Consider the following 17,212-nt stretch of genomic DNA (forward strand, 5'->3'; position numbering starts at 1 on the left):
GAATTATTTCTTGTCCATTTTCTTAGGTGTGATAATGGTTAAATCTAAAAGGTGATTTAAAACGTGTTCATTGCCCTTTTCTTTGTCTGAAATGTTTCATAACAAAACTCTGAAGAGAAAAATAAAACGGAACTACCTGGGTCTGAAGTTTCCTGGGTTCATTCTTCCCATCTAGTTGGACACTAGATGCTAGATGAACACAGGTTGAGGCTGGTCTGCCTGATCCCATCATGTCAGAAAGTATAGTACGATAGTGAAAGCTCAGTCATCAGCCAACAGTTCTCTCCTAAAATCATTGCCTAAAATAAAAGAAAGTACTTTCAAACCAACTGTATTCAAACAAAAGGAAAGAATAAGTAAAACACAATGCTATGCTCATATCAATATTCTAGTAGTCCCCAGCCACCTCATACTACAGAGTGAATGCTTAAAGACAGGTATATGATAGTTTCTTCCACTTACGAAAGCAACTACACTTTTGAAATTCTACCTTCCAAGAGAATAGGGCACACACTAGCTTAATGACTATCTCTTGAGCCCTTTTCATTCCAAATTTCACATCTCAAAGGTCGCCGATAAGACATTCCAAAAACAGCTCTGCTATGGTAAACAAGCACTTTCCCGCAAGGAAGTTTTACGGATATACAGCCTACATTAATAAATCCAAACTACTAACCAAAAAGCAGTACACTTCACTCTTCTAGGTAGCTCAAAAGGACGTAACTCTGAATGACTCTAAGTAAACCTGTGGCATCGGAGTACCTAGACTGACGCCAGGAACTGCCATTAACTAGCTGAATGGCCTCTGTACATCTTCCATTTCCCCCAAACTCCCCCCACCCTATATTCACATACAGTGTCTAACAGATGAGAGCGTTTTGTAAACTTCACACGCATCAGTGCCTCTCCCTATTCTGAATGCCTCCCTATAGACACTACTGCCCCTGCACTCACACACTTGCTCATGTCGTTATTTACCTATTTCACAGGTATCTGTCTCATCTTCCCAGCTAGACAAGGTTCCTGGAGGGTTAGGGCCTTGTCTTGCTCTTCTCTGAGATTCCCCACAACAGTGCTTTGAGCAGAGTGGACAATTTAACTCAACATTTGTCGAATTAAGCAGATTTTCCATAAACTGACTAGTGTTAACTGCATGGGGGAACTTGCCCTCTCAAAGAATCCCACAGGAACTCAACTGGGAAATTCAGGGTTTTTTAAAAGATCCCTAATTTAAGCTTTTGAATAAACTCAAGGATTGTAGACTGGATTTGCTTAAAGACTGACACATCTGTAGAAATATAAAGATTCCTTATTTCTAAGGCTGTAGAGACATGATCAAAAGCGGAGATGGGAGGAGGCACCCGAGTGAGGCAACCCCAACTGGCTTGACATCACCACAGTCCAGGGGCTGGAGCCGCAGAATGAAGGAGCCTGCAGAATCGGGGCCTGGGCATCTGCGGCTTGTACGTGGTCAGTGCTTTCCCCCTGGATGCCAAAGGCCTAACAGTCCGTTCTCCAACAGGAAGAAACTAGGTGATCCCCACAGTTTCAGGATACCTCAGGTGATGCTACACACACACACAAGCACATACACACACAAAGTCCAGGGACACCCACCCCGAACCGTTCCCCTACACAAAGTCCTGGGACGCCCCTCTCCTTGCAACCTGTCCCTTTCCCATTGTGCCAGGACACCTCCCAATGTGTTATCCCATATACCATGAGGCATCTCCACGAAGTATCTCTCTCCCCGATCCTGAGACACCCTTACGGCCTGTGCCTTCATCCATAACCCAGGACAAATCTCCCCCCAACCTGTTCCCTCCCAAAGTGCCCCAGGGCCCCCCAGCTTGTTCCCTATATATATTCCCTACTGGAATGCACCCCTCAATCTGTCCTCCCCATCACAATCTTCTCCCAAATTGTTCCCCCTCCCTCTGATTCTAGACCCTCCTGCAGCCTGTCTCCTCCCACCCTGCTGTGCACGATCTCTCAAGTGGCCAATGCCTGTCTCCTCCCTTGAAACCGGGAGCACTTCCTCGGCTTCATTCACCCCCCGAGCCGTGCCTGTCCTGGACACCCCTGGCACGTTCTCAGAGTCCGATTCTTCCCCCGCAGACCTTGGGCAGCTCCATAACCTGGTCCCACACCCACAGGTGTAAGACACCCCCCCCGGCAGCCCCAGGACACTTCTACCTCCTGTCTCCCACCCTGGAGCCCCGGGGCCCTCTGTGGACAGCCTCCTCCCCGCCGTGAGGCCGGAGACAGCCGCACTGGGTTCTTCTCCTGCAGACCCAGTCACCCACACTGCAGCAGGCCGGCGCCCTGCTGTGGGAACTCCTACAGCTGCAAGCACCCCCAAAGACAGAGGTACCCTCACAGCCCCAGGGACGGCTCCATCGGCGCTCCTTCTCCATAGGCCTGCAACGCCTTCAGAGTCAGTCTCCCCGTCCCCAGGTCCTGAAGCCCTGGCAGCAGTGGGCACCTCAGTCGCCTGTCTCCTTCCCCATACCCCTGAGCCACCCCCACAGCTGGCATCACCCACCAGCAGCCCAGGGGCCCCAGCAGCTGTGGACACCCCTGCGGTCAGAGGTACTCCTGCAGTCTGTCTCCTCCCTGGCAAGCGTGAGAAACCCCCAGGGCCAGTCTCCACCCCCAGGGGACCAGGTACCCGAGAAGCCATGGGCACCTCAGCAGCCACAGGAACCCTAGCACTCTGTCTCCTTCCCCATGATACTGGGGAAGCCTCACAACCAGTATCCTCTCCCAAAGACCACAGCTCCTGGGGAGCCATAGGTACCCCTAAAGCCAAGGGTATCCTAGCAGTACAAACCTCTCCCCACAGGTTCAAGTCATCCCTGGAGCCGCCTTCCTGACACACAGAGCCAGACACCCACACAGCGGCAGGTACCCTGGCAGGTACGCTTCCAGACCCAGACGTACACATAACTGTGGGCGGCCCTGCTGGGGCACTCCTGTGCTTGGACACACCTGCTGCCTCTGGCGACCCCACTGCCTCAGACAGCCCCGCGGCCTGTCTTCTCATGCAGAGACATGAGGCATCCCCACAGCCAGCCTCCTGATCCACAGACCCGGGTCCGCCTAAAGCTGCAGGCACCGGAGCCTCTTGCCCGCCCAGAGCCTGCCTCCTTTCCCACAGACTCAAGACATTCCCACCGCAGGTCTCCTCCCCGACAGCCCCCGGCACTGCATCAGCCGGGGGCACCCCCAGAGCCTGCTGCCTAGCCCACAGTCCTGGGACACCACCGCCGCTGGTCCATTCTCCCACGGCTCCCGCTACCACCGGAGCCTGGGATACCCTCACAGGCTGTTCCGTTCCCCACAGACCCCGGACACTCCCACAGCCTGTCTCTGGCCCCAGAGCCCTAGGTACTCCCATAGCCTGTCCTATGTCCCACAGGCCTGGAGCGCCCCCAGGACCTGCCTCCTGCTCATCAGGACCAGACACCTCTGCAGGCTGTGCAGCTTCCCGGGACCCGGAGTCGCCCCCAGAGCCTGTCTCCACCCACACAGCCTGCCCCCTCTCCCTGAATCCTGGCTCACCCCGACATCTCGTTCCCGCTCCAGTCGCACTAGGCACCCCTATGGGCTGTCCGGTGCCCCACAGGCCAGGGAGACGCCCGGCGTCTGTCTCCTCCACGGCTTGTCTCCTCCGCCACGCGGCTGGGGCACCCACAGAGGGAGTTTCCTCCCGCGCAGCTCTGGGCACCCCTGCGGTCCGCCCCCTTCCCCCTAAGCCTGGGGTATCCCCATACAGAGGCGCCTGCGCTGCCTGCTCCCTCCCCCGCAGACCTGGAGCAGCCCCGCCGCCTGGCTCTCCCTCCACAGCCTCAGGCCACCCAAAAGTGGCCCCGGGAACCCCCCCAGTCGGCCCTTTTCCCCAAGAGCCCGGGGCAACCCCATAGCCTATCCCCTCCACGGGCCCAGGCACCGCCACGGCTTGTCTTCTCCCCCGCGGGTGTGGGGCAATCCCAGAACTTGCCTCCAGAGTCCCAGGCACAGCCACAGGTGGCATCCTCACAGCCTGGCCCTGCCCACACAAACCTGAGGCCCTCTCACAGCCTGCCCCTAGGTCCGGAGCTATGGCTACTCCTGCGGCCCGGGGGGCTGTCCTGGCCTGTCCTTTCACCCATGGTCCGGTGAGACCACCACGGCTGGTCTCTACCCACGAAGCCCGGCCAGGAACCCCCCTTTCAACCGGCCCTTCTCCTGCGGACACAGGATGGAGCTCGACTCTGCTTCCTTCCCCACATCCTGAAGCTGCCCTCATAGCCTGCACCTTCAACCACAGTTCCAGAATGCTCTCATGCCCCGTAGATCCCGGACGACCTTTTCTCTCACAGCCTCGGGGGCTCCTATAAGCCGTCTCCTCCTCCTCCCCAGTGCCAGTCACCCACACAGAGCCGACAGGCCCCACCACCTGGGGTTCCCCCACTGCCCCGTTCACCCACACAGTCCCAAGGTCCCTTGCAGCCTCCATCGAGCCTGCCGTGCCAGGTGTCCCCGCAGCCTCGTTCGCCCCGGCGGCCCGGGCTGTCCCCGCTGCAGGTCTCCTCCCCCATGGCCGCCGACAGTCCTGCAGCCTTTCCGCACTCACACAGCGCGTCTCCCGCACCGAGGACCTCGCCCGGCGCCTCCCTCCACGGCCTCGGGACGTCCCTGCACCCCGTCTCTTCTCCCACGGCCGCCGGCCTCCGCGCCCGGACCTGCTGGGCCCCACGCAGCGGCCCGGCGTCTCCGCCGCTAGCTCGCCCCTGCGCAGCCCCGGCAAGACCCCTGGGCCAGCCGCCCCACTCATCGCTCCAGGGCGACTCCCGCCTTCCTAGCGCAGCCCCGCGGCACTTTCTGTCTCAGCACCGGCTCCCAGGGCGGCTCCACACACGCACCCACACACTCAGCTCCAGCCCTCGGAGCCTTCTTCCCGCCCAGTCCCGGACGCCCGCCCCCCAGTCCCGGGGCCCCACTAAAGCCTCGGCAGGAGAAAAGGTAATTAGGCCCGACGAGCGGCAGGATCTGCGCTGGGTCAAAGTCTCCTCTCCCGCAGATCCATGACTCCTAACGCGGCTTCCCACAATCCCCCCAGCTCCGGCCAGAGCCCACCTGGTCTAGGGCGCGGCGCGCCTACCAGAAAGCGGCTGGGGGCCGCAACTAGGCCTCCCTTCCGGCCGCTCGCCCAGTCGCCATGGCAACGGGCGCAGGGCGGCTTGGGAGCCGTTAAGGCTCCGGAGCCACCTAACGGTCCTGGGGCTGCGTGGCGGCAGGTTTTGCAGCCACTGCACATGGGGCTGGGGCCGGGACCAGACAGGGGCAGAAGCCGGGGTTTCGGGGCGCAGCCAGCACTGAGAGACCTAAGAAGAGAGAATAGAAAGACGGTGCGGAGGAGTTCTGGCCGTCAGAGGCTCCCGTAGCACCTCAGAGCCAGGCTTGCTTTCTCAGGCCCTGCCCAGCTCCCCGCCCACCCGGAAACAGCTTCGCCCCACCCCGCATGGAGCTCCTCCCAGCGGCAGCCGAACCTAAGACACCTCTAGCTGTCCGAGGCACGCTCTCCCGATGGCCCGCTACGAAGAGGTGAGCGTGTATGGCTACGAGGAGTTCATGCAGGCGGTGGAGCAGCACAGTGGCAAGGCCATTTTCGCCTATTTTTCTGGTTCTAAGGACGCCGAAGGCAAAAGCTGGTGCCCCGACTGCGTGCAGGGTGAGGCCGGGATTCGGGGGCTGCAGCCCAGAGGGAGTGGCAGGAAGGCCGAGGCTATGGCCAGAGAGTGGGGTGGAGAGGAAGCGGAGGGAGTCTTGCTACCGGAGTCCCGCAGGGCGATATGAGCTCTCACCTTACCTTTTCCTACCCTGTTCGCGACTCTCCTCCTATTCAGTCCTTCCCGCCCCGCCAAGTGTGCTCTTCTACCATTCGACCCAGGTAATCTTGGAATCTAGTCCATCAGAACTTTTCACTTCCCCAACGTGATTAGTGTCCTACAGGAGACGTGAATTGGTCTCCTTATGATAAGTCAGCAAATATTTGTCTTTCATTGTTCTGGGCGCTGTGGCCTGGGGACAAATCAGGACTGAGAGTGGGTCCTTACCCTTAAAGTGGCTCTCAAAAAAATCAGGAAAAATCATGTGACTTCTGTTAATCTCCTCAGTTAACTGCAGGATAAACTCTGTACTTTTCAAGACGGAGGGGAGGGGAGGGGAGGGGAGGGGGAGGGGAGGGGAGGGGAGGGGGAGGGGACGCTGTTCATCAGTGCCTGATTGTAAAGTTGGTAATTATTTCTATCAACTTTTTAAAAAGCTGAACCAGTCGTACGAGAGGGGCTGAAGCATGTTGGTGAAGGCTGTGTGTTCATCTACTGCCAAGTAGGAGAAAAACCTTAGTAAGTGGCAATGCGTACTCTATTTCCCACACATGCACTAGACTTGCAAATTTAGGCGGGAAGGGTCTTGTGATTCAGCTTCCGAGTTCTAAGATGCAGTCGGATAAGTCAAGCAATTAGAAGCTATTAAATACAAATTAAAAATTCGAATGTTCAGCCATTTGTATTGGGTAATGGTAATTCAATAATTTGGCCTGATGTTAGTTCAGAACTTGTCTTTACATTTATTTTATATCTTAGTATATATTCACTTAAATGAAAACTTTGCACAGGAGAATATATGTTGTAGACGTCAAGGTTTTTTAAATGTTTACAACAAAAACAATGATTATTGAAAGACTGAAAGTGGGAATATATCAAATACCAAGCAGAATGTAAGAAACCAAGTAAATGTTTTTCATGATCACTTTCTCCTTCTGAAATAGTTGGAAAGATCCAAATAATGACTTCAGGAAAAAGTTGAAATTAACTGCAGTGCCTACACTACTTAAATATGGAACAGTGAGTATCTTTCTTTAACTGTGTTGGGGATACAGTTCACCCTATCAAAACTCTTTTAACTTGTTCTGGATTCAAATTTGAAAAGATCTTGACATTTCATCCCAAATATCACATTGCTCTTCAGAATGTATTCAAAATACACATGGCTGTCCATCCCTATGGCCTATCCCAATAAGTTATTAATAATGCAAATATTAGGGGTTTTTTCATGCCTTTTAAAAGCCATTCTTTTTTTTTTTTTTTTTTTTTTTTTTGCGGTACGCGGGCCTCTCACTGCTGTGGCCTCCCCCGTTGCGGAGCACAGGCTCCGCACGCCCAGGCCCAGCGGCCATGGCTCACGGGCCCAGCCGCTCCGCGGCATGTGGGATCCTCCCGGACCGGGGCACGAACCCGTGTCCCCTGCATCGGCAGGCGGACTCTCAACCACTGCGCCACCAGGGAAGCCCCTTAAAAGCCATTCTTATTTTAAAATTCTGTAAGCACTGTTGAAGAAAGTTGGTTAACATACAATTCCTTAAAACAGTGGCATCAATAGTTGTTTTCGACTTAATCCATAATTCTGGATGAAAAGAAAGGGCATGTCCTCTAGTTTAGTCATGGCCCTGGGATTCTAAATTAAAGACTTAAAGGGAAGGGGTGACATCGGGCTTCCTGTCTCCTGTTTTAGTCCACGTAGCCAAGTATTTTAATGATTCACCTTAAGGTAAATATCTTAACTATTTCATAAAGCTTGTTACAACTAGTTAATAGTTTCTGAATAGCATAATTTCTCTGTTCCAAGACTTGTGTCATTCAAGGTAGAACAACTCATTCCCCTCCTAATAACATTTTTGTAGCTGTGGGTTAAGATATGACTGTTGTTCTCTTACAGCCTCAAAAACTGGTAGAATCTGAGTGTCTTCAGGCCAACCTCGTGGAGATGTTGTTCTCTGAAGATTAAGATTTGATGATGGCAATTACGTCTTTATTTCCTGATTTGCTCTAGTATAAAAGAATCTGCATACTTGCTTTGAATTCATGTTAGCAGTAAGTAAATAAATGATGATGTAAAAAAATTGGTACATGTCTAAACAATAGAGAGTGCTATTAAAATGCTCATGAACCCTCAGTTTGCTTTAATATATGGATATTTTTAAGCTACCATAGGTAAAATAACTCTTCAGGAGTGGCAGTAATAGCACAAAGGAAGCTATTATTGGAGATGACAGAAATACCTAAAAGCCCCTAATAGTGCAGTAGACAGCTTCCAAATCTCTAAAGGAGTTGGGATCTTTTACCTTAAATTCCACGAATTTACAAAGAACTGTTATTCCTAAAACGCCTTCTTTGGCTTTAGAATGTAGAACTTAACCTAACCACTGAAGGGAAGCACAGCACATCTAATCCAGCCTCTGCTTAATGCTGGCAGTTTTGTTACAGCTGTCTGAATATGCTTCACTACTTGGGATGAGGCGGGTGGCAGAGAGGTCAGAGACCATATAACCTAGCGATGGGAAGGACTCCAGCCTGTGAATCAGTCTCACTGATTATCACTTACTAGCTGTGTAACCATTAACCTGTCTAAACCTCAGTTTCCTCCTTTATGAACATGGATCGTTCTGAGGATAAAATGAGAATGCAACTAAGCACTTAACATTGTGCCTGCTTTGTGGTATCTGCCAAATAAAGGTCAGCTTTCCCAAATGAGCACAGATATTTGAGGCTCCTCACCTTTGTTCTAGTCTTAAGGTCAAGAGTCCAATTAGTAGTTAACCACCAATCTTCTCCCTGCCATTACTAGGTCAGTGACATATCAATGATTCTTCCTTAAAGCTCTCTTGCAAAGCAACTGGCGATACAGGCATGTCTCCTGCCCTGCAGAATTTAAGAACCTTTATGCAGTCCCTGCTGCCTGACGTAAAGAGGTCACTTACTCCACACCTCTCACTCTGTAGATGAAGGGCAGGATAGCTGATCTGAGGGACAGCAAGGTTCCAGGAGACAGACTTGTCCCAGGCCCCACTGTACATGAAAACAGAGCTCAGCTTAGAGTCTGGGATACTCGGTGGCTCTCCCCTTACCCCACCCCCCCCTACCTTAAATTGGTCTGAAACACCTAACATTTCTATTCTTACTCAGCTGACTGTGTTAAATACTAATAAAAGCTTACAAATCCACAGGGAAATCAAAGTAAAACAATTCTGGTTTAACAGAAATAATCTATTAACAATAAAAAGTTAGTTCAGTTAAATAGCACACTAACGGTTCTAGGTGCTACCACAATAAAGGTACATAGGAAGAGTCTTTTTTTGTCTTCACTGTACAAAAGCAATATATACATGTCTGAAGAGCCGGGTCTGGATCCAACTGTTCATTTTCCTGAGGTGTTATTTTGCTGGTGCTGCTCGGCCAGGGCTTGCTGCAGGCGCATCCGCTTCCGAGAATAGTGCTGCCAGTGCAGAATTTGCTGCTCATCGATAAATTTCGCACACTGAGCATTCACCAGCTCCTTACGGAAGTGTTCATACTGGAGCAGTTCTAACATGTGTAAACACTGAGGGTACCTGGGGTTAAGTTTGTAAGTTAATGATCGACATAACGTAATAATACCACGCTCTAGTTCAGTTACTCACCTAAAAGCGATCTTGCAGCCTACCATTTCTGTAACATTAATTTAGTACACTTTGGTAGTACAGTTCTTTTTTTTCCTGCTTATGCATCAAAAGTCTGCAAAATTTTCAAAAGTGAGAAAACTTAAGTTCAGAAAGATTAAATAACTTGCCTAAGACCACACAGTAACTGGTAAACGGAGTCAACATTGGGGGACAAATCATGCTCTTCTCTTCTGGTGGTTTCCAAGGTGAGGAACATGAACACTTTTTATTTTAGTAATTAATTATGTGTTTAATTAATACCTACTGGTTTTCCATAAACAATAAGACAACTTTTATTTTAAAACTGAGTCAGTCTCAGAACTAAGCACAAATATTGTATTCTAGCTTTCCATAGGGATATAACAATTCTGAAATTAAGTACATATACTCTAAGGTTGAGCAAATACCTAAGTAAATATGCTGTAGATAGAAAGCCAAATTTCTGGCTCTCAGAAAAAAAAGAGTTTCAGATAAGGAAGGGGGAAGGCTAGAATGAATCTTGTTACTGAGTTGGGATTGAAAACATCAGTATGAACTCATGGCTTTTAATATATACACACACAGAGATAGAAATAGATATTTATATACACACACACACAATTTCTAGCTTTTTGTGTTGAGAGGGCCTAGAAGCTATGAAACCAATGAGCACACTGAGTGCCCAGATCATGGGTTTTATATAGAATTATCCAAGGTTGGTTGGAGACATGGCTGATTCTAAGGCTAACAGAGGGAAAGTACAAGATGAGCCTGGAATATTATGTAGTGCCAGAAAGAAAAATGCTCAAAAAATTATAGGGAAATGTCAAAAGTACTCAGGAGCCAATGTGAAGGGGCTCCCACTGGCTATATCTGGGATCAAGAAGATACATAATTATAACCCACAAGATAATTCAAGAGTCCATATTGATGTAACTTCTTTAAATGAATAAATAAATCAGGAACAAGGAAATGTTCCTTACAACTGAATACCAACTAATAAACGAATAAAGAATGATGGAATTAGAAAATCTCCACAGTAAAAATTGTTTCAAGCAAGTATCTTCCATAGGTGCTAAAGTTAGGTAAAAGAATGAAATATGAAACAAGATATTTACATAGTCTCAAAGTATTCCCTCACAAAATACGTATTAAATACAAAAGGAAAAATAGTAACTTGATACAGAGAAAACTGGCAGCCACCACCTCAACCAAGTGACCAAAATATCTCCAGTAGAGGGACAAATTGACATCCTATGACTCCTGATATACCAAGAAGGATATAACATCACTTTTGTGTCACACTTATGGGGGGAAAAAAAAAGAAGACTGATGAACTCAGATTAATGGAGACTAAGACATGACAACAAAATGCAGCATCTGAGGGCTTCCCTGGTGGCACAGTGGTTGAGAGTCCGCCTGCCAATGCAGGGGACGTGGGTTCGTGCCCCGGTCCGAGAAGATCCCACATGCCGCAGAGCGGCTGGGCCCGTGAGCCATGGCCACTGAGCCTGCGCGTCCGGAGCCTGTGCTCCGCAACGGGAGAGGCCACAACAGTGAGAGGCCCGCGTACCGCAAAACAAAACAACAACAACAAAAAATGCAGCATCTGAGCCTAGACTGGACACTGCCCCAGACACAGGACATTAGTGAGACAGCTGGCAAAATGTGAGGTCTGCTGGGTAGATAACAAGATCAGATGATATTATCAATGTTAATGTTCTGATTTTGATCACTACTATGATTATATAAGAGGTTTGCATTTAGAATATCTGGGGGAAGAATATACAGGAATTCTTCTTACTGTTTTTCCATTTGTTTTTAAGTAAAATTATTTCAAATAGAAAAGACATAAAATTTAAATGAGTCAATTAAAAAACAGTAAGTCTTATAGGGAGTACACAGATAGAGCCAAAATTGTACAAGTGGTATACAAATGACTAAAGTTTGGGGACAGTGTACTACAGCAGTGCTTCTCAAATTTTAATGCACCCATGGATCACTTCTTAAAATGCAGACTCTGATTCAGGAAGTCTGGGGTGGAGCCTGAGGACTGCATTTCTAACAAGCTCCCAAGTGATACCAATGTTACTGGTCTGAGGACCACATTGAGTAGCAGGGCCCTACACCATGTTGTCCTTATTACACATTTGCTTCCTATACTCCAAAGATACATAGTTGCTTGTAATTGTCAGCAGCTAAGCCTGGAAAGCCCTACTCACACCTACCCTGGCTATTTCCTTTTCATGAGGACATTGTTGGTAGTTAAAAAGACCTAGGTTTAGGGCTTCCCTGGTGGCGCAGTGGTTGAGAATCCGACTGCTGATGCAGGGGTCACGGGTTCGTGCCCCGGTCCAGGAAGATCCCACATGCCACGGAGCGGCTGGGGCCATGAGCCGTGGCCGCTGAGCCTGCGCGTCCGGAGCCTGTGCTCCGCAGCGGGAGAAGCCACAACAGTGAGAGGCCCGCGTACCGCAAAAAAAAAAAAAAAAAAAAAAGACCTAGGTTTGAAATCAGCTCTGCCATTCTCCAGCTGGGTGGCCTCAAACAAGGTACTTAAACTCCCTTAAGGTTTAGTTTCTTCAACTGTAAAATAAGTTAATGTGATGACTGAGAGAATGGTCTTCAAGTAGCATTTAGTAACTGGAACTTAGACACACAGTGATCATTTATCAGACTTGTAGAGACAATGCTCAGAATACATTACATGACAAAATAAGGAATTATAAATATGTTAATAGGCTACAATTATAGCATTAACCAACAAGATGAAATAGAAGAGGTACAAAAGGAAAGTTCTGCAATTAGATTTTTTTAAATAAATAATAAATAAATGGAGAACTAAACTAATAGCATTGATGAAAATAAGAACTGAAAGATTTTAGTTGACATAAAGCTCCCAGCAAGTCAACAATATGAATCCTTGCCCCCTCATTCCCTGCCCCCCCAAAAAAGGTAATGTAAACTTAAGTTGAACAAATAGAAGTATAATGTCCATATGAAGAAAAAAAAGCTATTTGGTCCACTGTACCCTGACATCTGAAGGCCTGTGTTCAGCTCTTGGCTGAAAAACATAAGGCATAAGTGTAAAATATCCAAAGGTGGGCACATGAGAAATGGCTGAAGGTAGGTGAGAAAAAAAGCTGTAAGAGAGAAATTATAGTTGCAAGTCGTGGCTATTAGTGAAATGGTGGAAACTGTCCAGAAGAGGCAGCTGCTCCTCTGCCCTAGCCAGTGGCTGACCTGGGAGAACAAAGACCTGGGGTTACCAGATCATCCAGAATTTTAAAGAGTAGCTAGAAATCTGGATTAAAATATGAAACTTTCTAATCTTCAAATGTTGGCAACTATTAAACGAAAACCTTGTGCAGAAATGAAATGGGGGTTAATTTGCAACCTCTCTTGAATTTAAATATCTGAATGGCTGTTCCTCAAGAGGGCATAGATTGGTTCTGGATTAATTCAGGTACAAAACTCAACATGGGTTGATGTTACATGGAGGTATATCATATTATAATACAAGGAAGAACTTTCTAGCGTCTAGCTTACAATGGAATTGGTTGCCCCTGAATGGAGTAGTATGTGCTCACTGGAAACCTCCAGCCAGCATGTAGATGACCATCTCAGCAATGTTGTGGGTGAAACTGAACTTGATGGTGTCTAGGGCTCAGTGTCCAAAACTGAGTCTCTAAGTCTACATACATACAACATGTTGCAATCTAATAAAAAAAAAGTCTTTTCTCTGGATTATTAAATGAATAAGTGGTTCTTTATAAAGGGCCAGTAAGGGTGCCAAGGGTCCTGCAAGCTACAGGAGGATGTGGGCTTCACACATCCTCCTTGTTACGAGACACAGATCAGAAAAGTGGGAGTACAAGTTTGAAACATTTTCCTCTCAAACTTGTGTTTGTTTAGGGAAAAAAAAGACTAAAAGTTTCACCATTGCTTTTTGACTACCTAGTTAAGACAAAGCACAGGTGGGAGTTCACGGTTTCTTTTTTACCATTAAAAAGGAATAAGTTCGGGGACTTCCCTGGCAGTCCAGTGGTTAAGACTACGCACTCCCAATGCAGGGGGCCCGGGTTCGATCCCTGGTCAGGGAACTAGATCCTGCTGCCGCAACTAAGACCTGGTGCAGCCAAATGAATCAATAAATATTAAAAAAAAAAAAAAAAAAAAAAAAAAAGCAAGCTATAGCACTACTGCAAATTAGCAGAATTTTAAAAAAAAAGGAATAAGTTCGTGATTATAGTATGCTCCTTGCAATTCATAAGCCTTAAAACGAAAGCATCTATTGCACAACTTGAATAATAAATACATATATTTATTATGTAAAATATATAAAATAAAATAAGCAGCTACTAAGACTCAGGTAAGGCTACCTCCTCCAGAAAACCTTCCTTACAAGTAAGTACCCCTTTCTATGGTCTTTCATGTTCAGGCTATGGCTATGTCATTGCATATGTAGACTGTGGGTTCCTTGGGGTCAGAAACCCAGTGAGATGGAGTGAGTGGTACAAGGTAAGGTCAGACAAGACAGGGCCAGATCATACAGGTCTTTAGCTTGAGAAGAGAGACTAGATTTTCCTCTGCATGCAATGAGAAGCAACTGAAGAGTTCTAATGGAATGTTGTGATTTCTATTTTTCAGATACCAAGTTGGCTTCTGTGTAGAAAATGATTCTGCTTTGTTTGGCTTGGGGGCGGGGGATGGTGAGGAGAAAGCAGGGATACTGGTGAGTATATCACTGAAATAATCCAAGTTAAGTTAGAGATCAGTGTGTCTCGTATTAAAATGGAGACAACTAAAAGAAGTGCAGAGATTCAAACTATATTTTTTCCAATGTGAAACTAAGATGTCTATTAAATATCAGTGCTTTGGAGTATAATAAAATACACACATATTTAGGACTATAAAAATTAAACTTACTTTAGATACTTGGCGTATTCTGGTTCTTTCCAGTAAAGCAAGTACTTAAGATAATTAACAAAAGCTTTGTCTTTGAAGTAACCTCTTTGGGCAAGAACTGAAAGGCATAAAAAAAAAAAAAAAAAAAAAAAAAAACCTGTAGAGCAAATCAATCCTTGGACTACTGATTTGTGAGTCCTAACATAAAAGCAAAAAATTTACTTACATAACATCCCCACCACCAACACTCACTGAATTCACAACGGAAGTCCCAGTTTGCTCAATTATATATATACCAATATAAGTGTAGCAATAATTCTGTTCAATTGAGAATGTACAAAAGTAGATACTAAAGTCATCCCTCAAATCCACAGGAGACTGGTTCTAAGAGACCCCCCAGACACCAAAACCCACAGATGCTCAAGTCTCACATAAAATAACATAGCGCAATGACAATGACAGTACTGTCACCCTCCGTATGGGAAGATTCAACCAACTGCAGTTGAATCCGAGGATACAAAGGGCCAACTATGAATTGGAACTATGAATTGCAACTCTTCTATCAGAAATTATAAATAGCTACTCAATTCAATGAGGTGCTCAACAACTTACAATTAAGGTAATTTGGGTTGGCTAAACACTGCACAAATTCCAACTCCAACTGAAACCGAAGTCGATTTCCAGCATCATCTAGGAGAGAAGATAGCAAAAACCATCCAAAATAAACGTCACCATATACAATATTGATTTGTAGAAAGAAAACAGCAGTAAAGAAACCTGACTAATGATGGGATACGCTTCTACATAAAGAAGGGCATGTGAAGGTTTTCCTAAACTGGTTGAGGGAGGAGAAAAACCTTCCTTAAAAGTCTAAGGAAAGCAAAGCCCTGATTAAAAGGAATGTTTAATCAGGAATGAATGAATTCTCTAATGTTAAAGACAAGTTATCAAAGAAAACAGGATCACACACGGGCAGAACATTTATCACTCGTGAGCCACTATGTTGGGATTTTAACATTTTAACATTGACCACTGTTGCGGTAAGTTGCGGTAACTATGCCTTGCCTTACTTTAATAATGTGTTACAAGTTGTTAAGTGATTAAGCTCAGCAAAAACAAAGCAAACGCTAAACCTATCAAGAAAAGTTCAGAATGCAAGCTGAAAGAGACCACGGCGAAAACGCAAGATCAGGGAACGCGTGCTTCGGTGAGAGGCGTCAGTGGCAAAATAATACACGAGTTTGTGGACGATATTTTAAACTTATGCAAGCTCATTTAAGACGCAGAAAACAAATCGAGGAAGCGGTTTATAATCCAAAATCTCTCCTTTAGCCTAGCCGGAAGACGGTGGGGTCGGTGTCTGAATAACAAGTGAGGAGAAAGGATATACCAACAAACTCTGAAAAGGCCAAACTACCTTCGCCCTTCCAGACGCTAGAAGAGCCCTCGCCCCTCCCGGTCCGAACAATCACCTTGCAGGGAGTTAGGCCTGGAAGGCGAACCCGGGGAAGCGGGAGTAGGTGTCTGGGCCCAGGATAGTTCTATTTGCCAAAACGCACGGCGCCGAGCGCCACTCACCTGTCTCCATAGCGACGGCTGCTGCCATCACCAGCAAAGAAGCTAAGCAGCCAACAGCCCAACACCGCGAACGCCGGGAGTGGCGGGGGAGGTGCCGGAAGCCGAGGCTCCCACTTCCTGCCGCGGTGCAGTGTGGGATGCGGGGAGGCGGGCAGAGCCTCGCGCGGGGGCGGGAGGCTCCGCCCATCCCAGGCCTGGCCCGTACCCGCCTCCGCCCGCGCGGGCTCCTGACAGGATAGGGGGCGATGCGGGGGCTGACCTAGCGTGGGGCCCAACCCAGGGTTTCAAAGGGGCCGTCACCAGTCCCCGCCAGGACCACTGTTCCTGCCCGTCCCTGTGTCGTAGGATCCTAGGCTACCGCTGTGCGTGCGTCACAGTGCCATGTGATGTCACTCCTCACCTTGTGACGTAACCCGTCGAGGAGCGTGGGGCAATGCGGCCTCGCGAGGCCTGCTTGGTTCCGTTACCCCCGTAAGATGGCCTCAACCCTTGGGGGAAACCCCTCTCCGCCCCGGGCTGAGTCCGCCCGCTACGAGGAGACGGCGACGGTCCGCGTGGAGACCTCGTCCCACTGCGTTGAGACGACCTCCCGTCAGGTGCGGAGGTCTTCCCGGCAGGTGGAGACTACCCAGCGCCGCAGCGAGGGGCGCTCCGTCTCCCCCTCGGGGAAACGGCTCCCTCGCGTCTTCGAGGTGTCCTACCAGCACGTGGAAACCGCCTCGCAGCGCACGGAGACGGCCTCCCGCCGCCTCAGGGCCTCGTCTCTGCGGGTGGAGACGTCTCTGCACCGCGTGGAGAGCCCGCCGCGGCGGGAGCAGCCGGCCGCTCGCCAAAATGTCCAAAAGGCCCGATGAAATGCTTCCTTCCTTGGGGCCACGAGAGGGCCATGGCCCTTGGCCAGGGCAGAATTGCCTCCCGTTCGCAGCCAGCCTGCTGCCAGGTGGACCGATTATCTTTGGTTTCCTGGAAACGGACCACAAATCAATTTAAGAGCCAAGCTGCGGTTTCGGGACTCAGCCAACATTCATTGTCCCTGCTGCACCTTGGACCATCCTTTCCTGCCTTTGACCCAGTGAGCTACTTTAACTTGAAGCCAGCACAAAAATTTTCGGGCCCTAGATATTGTATATATTGAGATGATGGACAAAGAGACTGTTTGAACCTCTGAGGCAGGTGAGTTTTGGATTCTTAGCCCCTGAACGACCTTTGCTGCTTCAAATT

The 17,212-nt window shown here is 48.4% G+C and overlaps 5 protein-coding genes across 6 annotated transcripts in view; 2 read left to right on the forward strand and 3 right to left on the reverse strand.

Annotated features, from left to right (window-relative positions):
* The window catches only part of KIAA0753, a gene marked incomplete at both ends in the record, with an annotated part of 53,815 nt that extends 53,583 nt beyond the window's left edge, over positions 1-232 (reverse strand). Inside the window, one exon of the mRNA XM_079725767.1 lies at positions 137-232. Within this exon, the coding sequence (XP_079581893.1) occupies positions 137-232 (96 nt within the window). The remainder of the gene's footprint in view (positions 1-136) is intronic.
* Positions 233-2,376: 2,144 nt separating this feature from the next.
* On the reverse strand, positions 2,377-4,819 carry LOC307067953 (uncharacterized protein; the record flags this gene model as incomplete). The annotated part of the gene is made up of 2 exons (XM_079725571.1): positions 2,377-2,568; positions 2,834-4,819. The coding sequence occupies 2 exons, from the start codon at positions 4,817-4,819 to the stop codon at positions 2,377-2,379; spliced, it is 2,178 nt and encodes a 725-aa protein (XP_079581697.1).
* Positions 4,820-5,533: 714 nt separating this feature from the next.
* Positions 5,534-8,001, forward strand: TXNDC17 (thioredoxin domain containing 17). Its single transcript, XM_079726188.1, has 4 exons — positions 5,534-5,716; positions 6,311-6,392; positions 6,818-6,893; positions 7,765-8,001. The coding sequence occupies exons 1-4, from the start codon at positions 5,572-5,574 to the stop codon at positions 7,831-7,833; spliced, it is 372 nt and encodes a 123-aa protein (XP_079582314.1). The 5' UTR covers positions 5,534-5,571; the 3' UTR covers positions 7,834-8,001.
* A 1,087-nt stretch (positions 8,002-9,088) lies between these two features.
* On the reverse strand, positions 9,089-16,063 carry MED31 (mediator complex subunit 31). Of its 2 annotated transcripts, XM_079726272.1 has the most exons (5): positions 15,992-16,063; positions 15,026-15,103; positions 14,435-14,531; positions 12,537-12,569; positions 9,089-9,436 (listed from the first exon to the last, which is right to left on the reverse strand). In XM_079726272.1, the coding sequence occupies exons 1-5, from the start codon at positions 16,017-16,019 to the stop codon at positions 9,244-9,246; spliced, it is 429 nt and encodes a 142-aa protein (XP_079582398.1). In that variant the 5' UTR covers positions 16,020-16,063; the 3' UTR covers positions 9,089-9,243. The 2 variants fall into 2 exon arrangements, with proteins under 2 accessions (XP_079582398.1, XP_079582399.1); XM_079726273.1 differs by lacking the exon at positions 12,537-12,569.
* Positions 16,064-16,467: 404 nt separating this feature from the next.
* LOC307067313 (uncharacterized protein C17orf100) lies at positions 16,468-16,845 on the forward strand (the record flags this gene model as incomplete). Its single annotated transcript, XM_079724770.1, has 1 exon — positions 16,468-16,845. One exon carries the CDS (start codon positions 16,468-16,470, stop codon positions 16,843-16,845), a length of 378 nt encoding a protein of 125 aa, XP_079580896.1.
* Positions 16,846-17,212: the final 367 nt, after the last annotated feature.

The sequence above is a fragment of the Hyperoodon ampullatus genome, assembly GCF_949752795.1.
Source record: "Hyperoodon ampullatus genome assembly, chromosome: 19".
NCBI classification, from domain to species: Eukaryota; Metazoa; Chordata; class Mammalia; order Artiodactyla; family Ziphiidae; genus Hyperoodon; species Hyperoodon ampullatus.

Excerpts from the sequence above, each read along its gene's own strand:
- TXNDC17 (XM_079726188.1), top strand. The coding sequence starts at position 5,572 with ATGGCCCGCTACGAAGAGGTGAGCGTGTATGGCTACGAGGAGTTCATG. Across the intron at positions 5,717-6,310 it reads GTGCCCCGACTGCGTGCAGG|CTGAACCAGTCGTACGAGAG; the intron begins GTGAGGCCGGGA and ends CTTTTTAAAAAG. Across the intron at positions 6,894-7,764 it reads CACTACTTAAATATGGAACA|CCTCAAAAACTGGTAGAATC; the intron begins GTGAGTATCTTT and ends GTTCTCTTACAG.
- MED31 (XM_079726272.1), bottom strand. The coding sequence starts at position 16,019 with ATGGCAGCAGCCGTCGCTATGGAGACAG. Across the intron at positions 14,532-15,025 it reads CAACCCAAATTACCTTAATT|TTCTTGCCCAAAGAGGTTAC; the intron begins GTAAGTTGTTGA and ends TATGCCTTTCAG. Across the intron at positions 9,437-12,536 it reads ACAGGCCTTCAGATGTCAGG|GTACCCTCAGTGTTTACACA; the intron begins GTACAGTGGACC and ends ACTTAACCCCAG.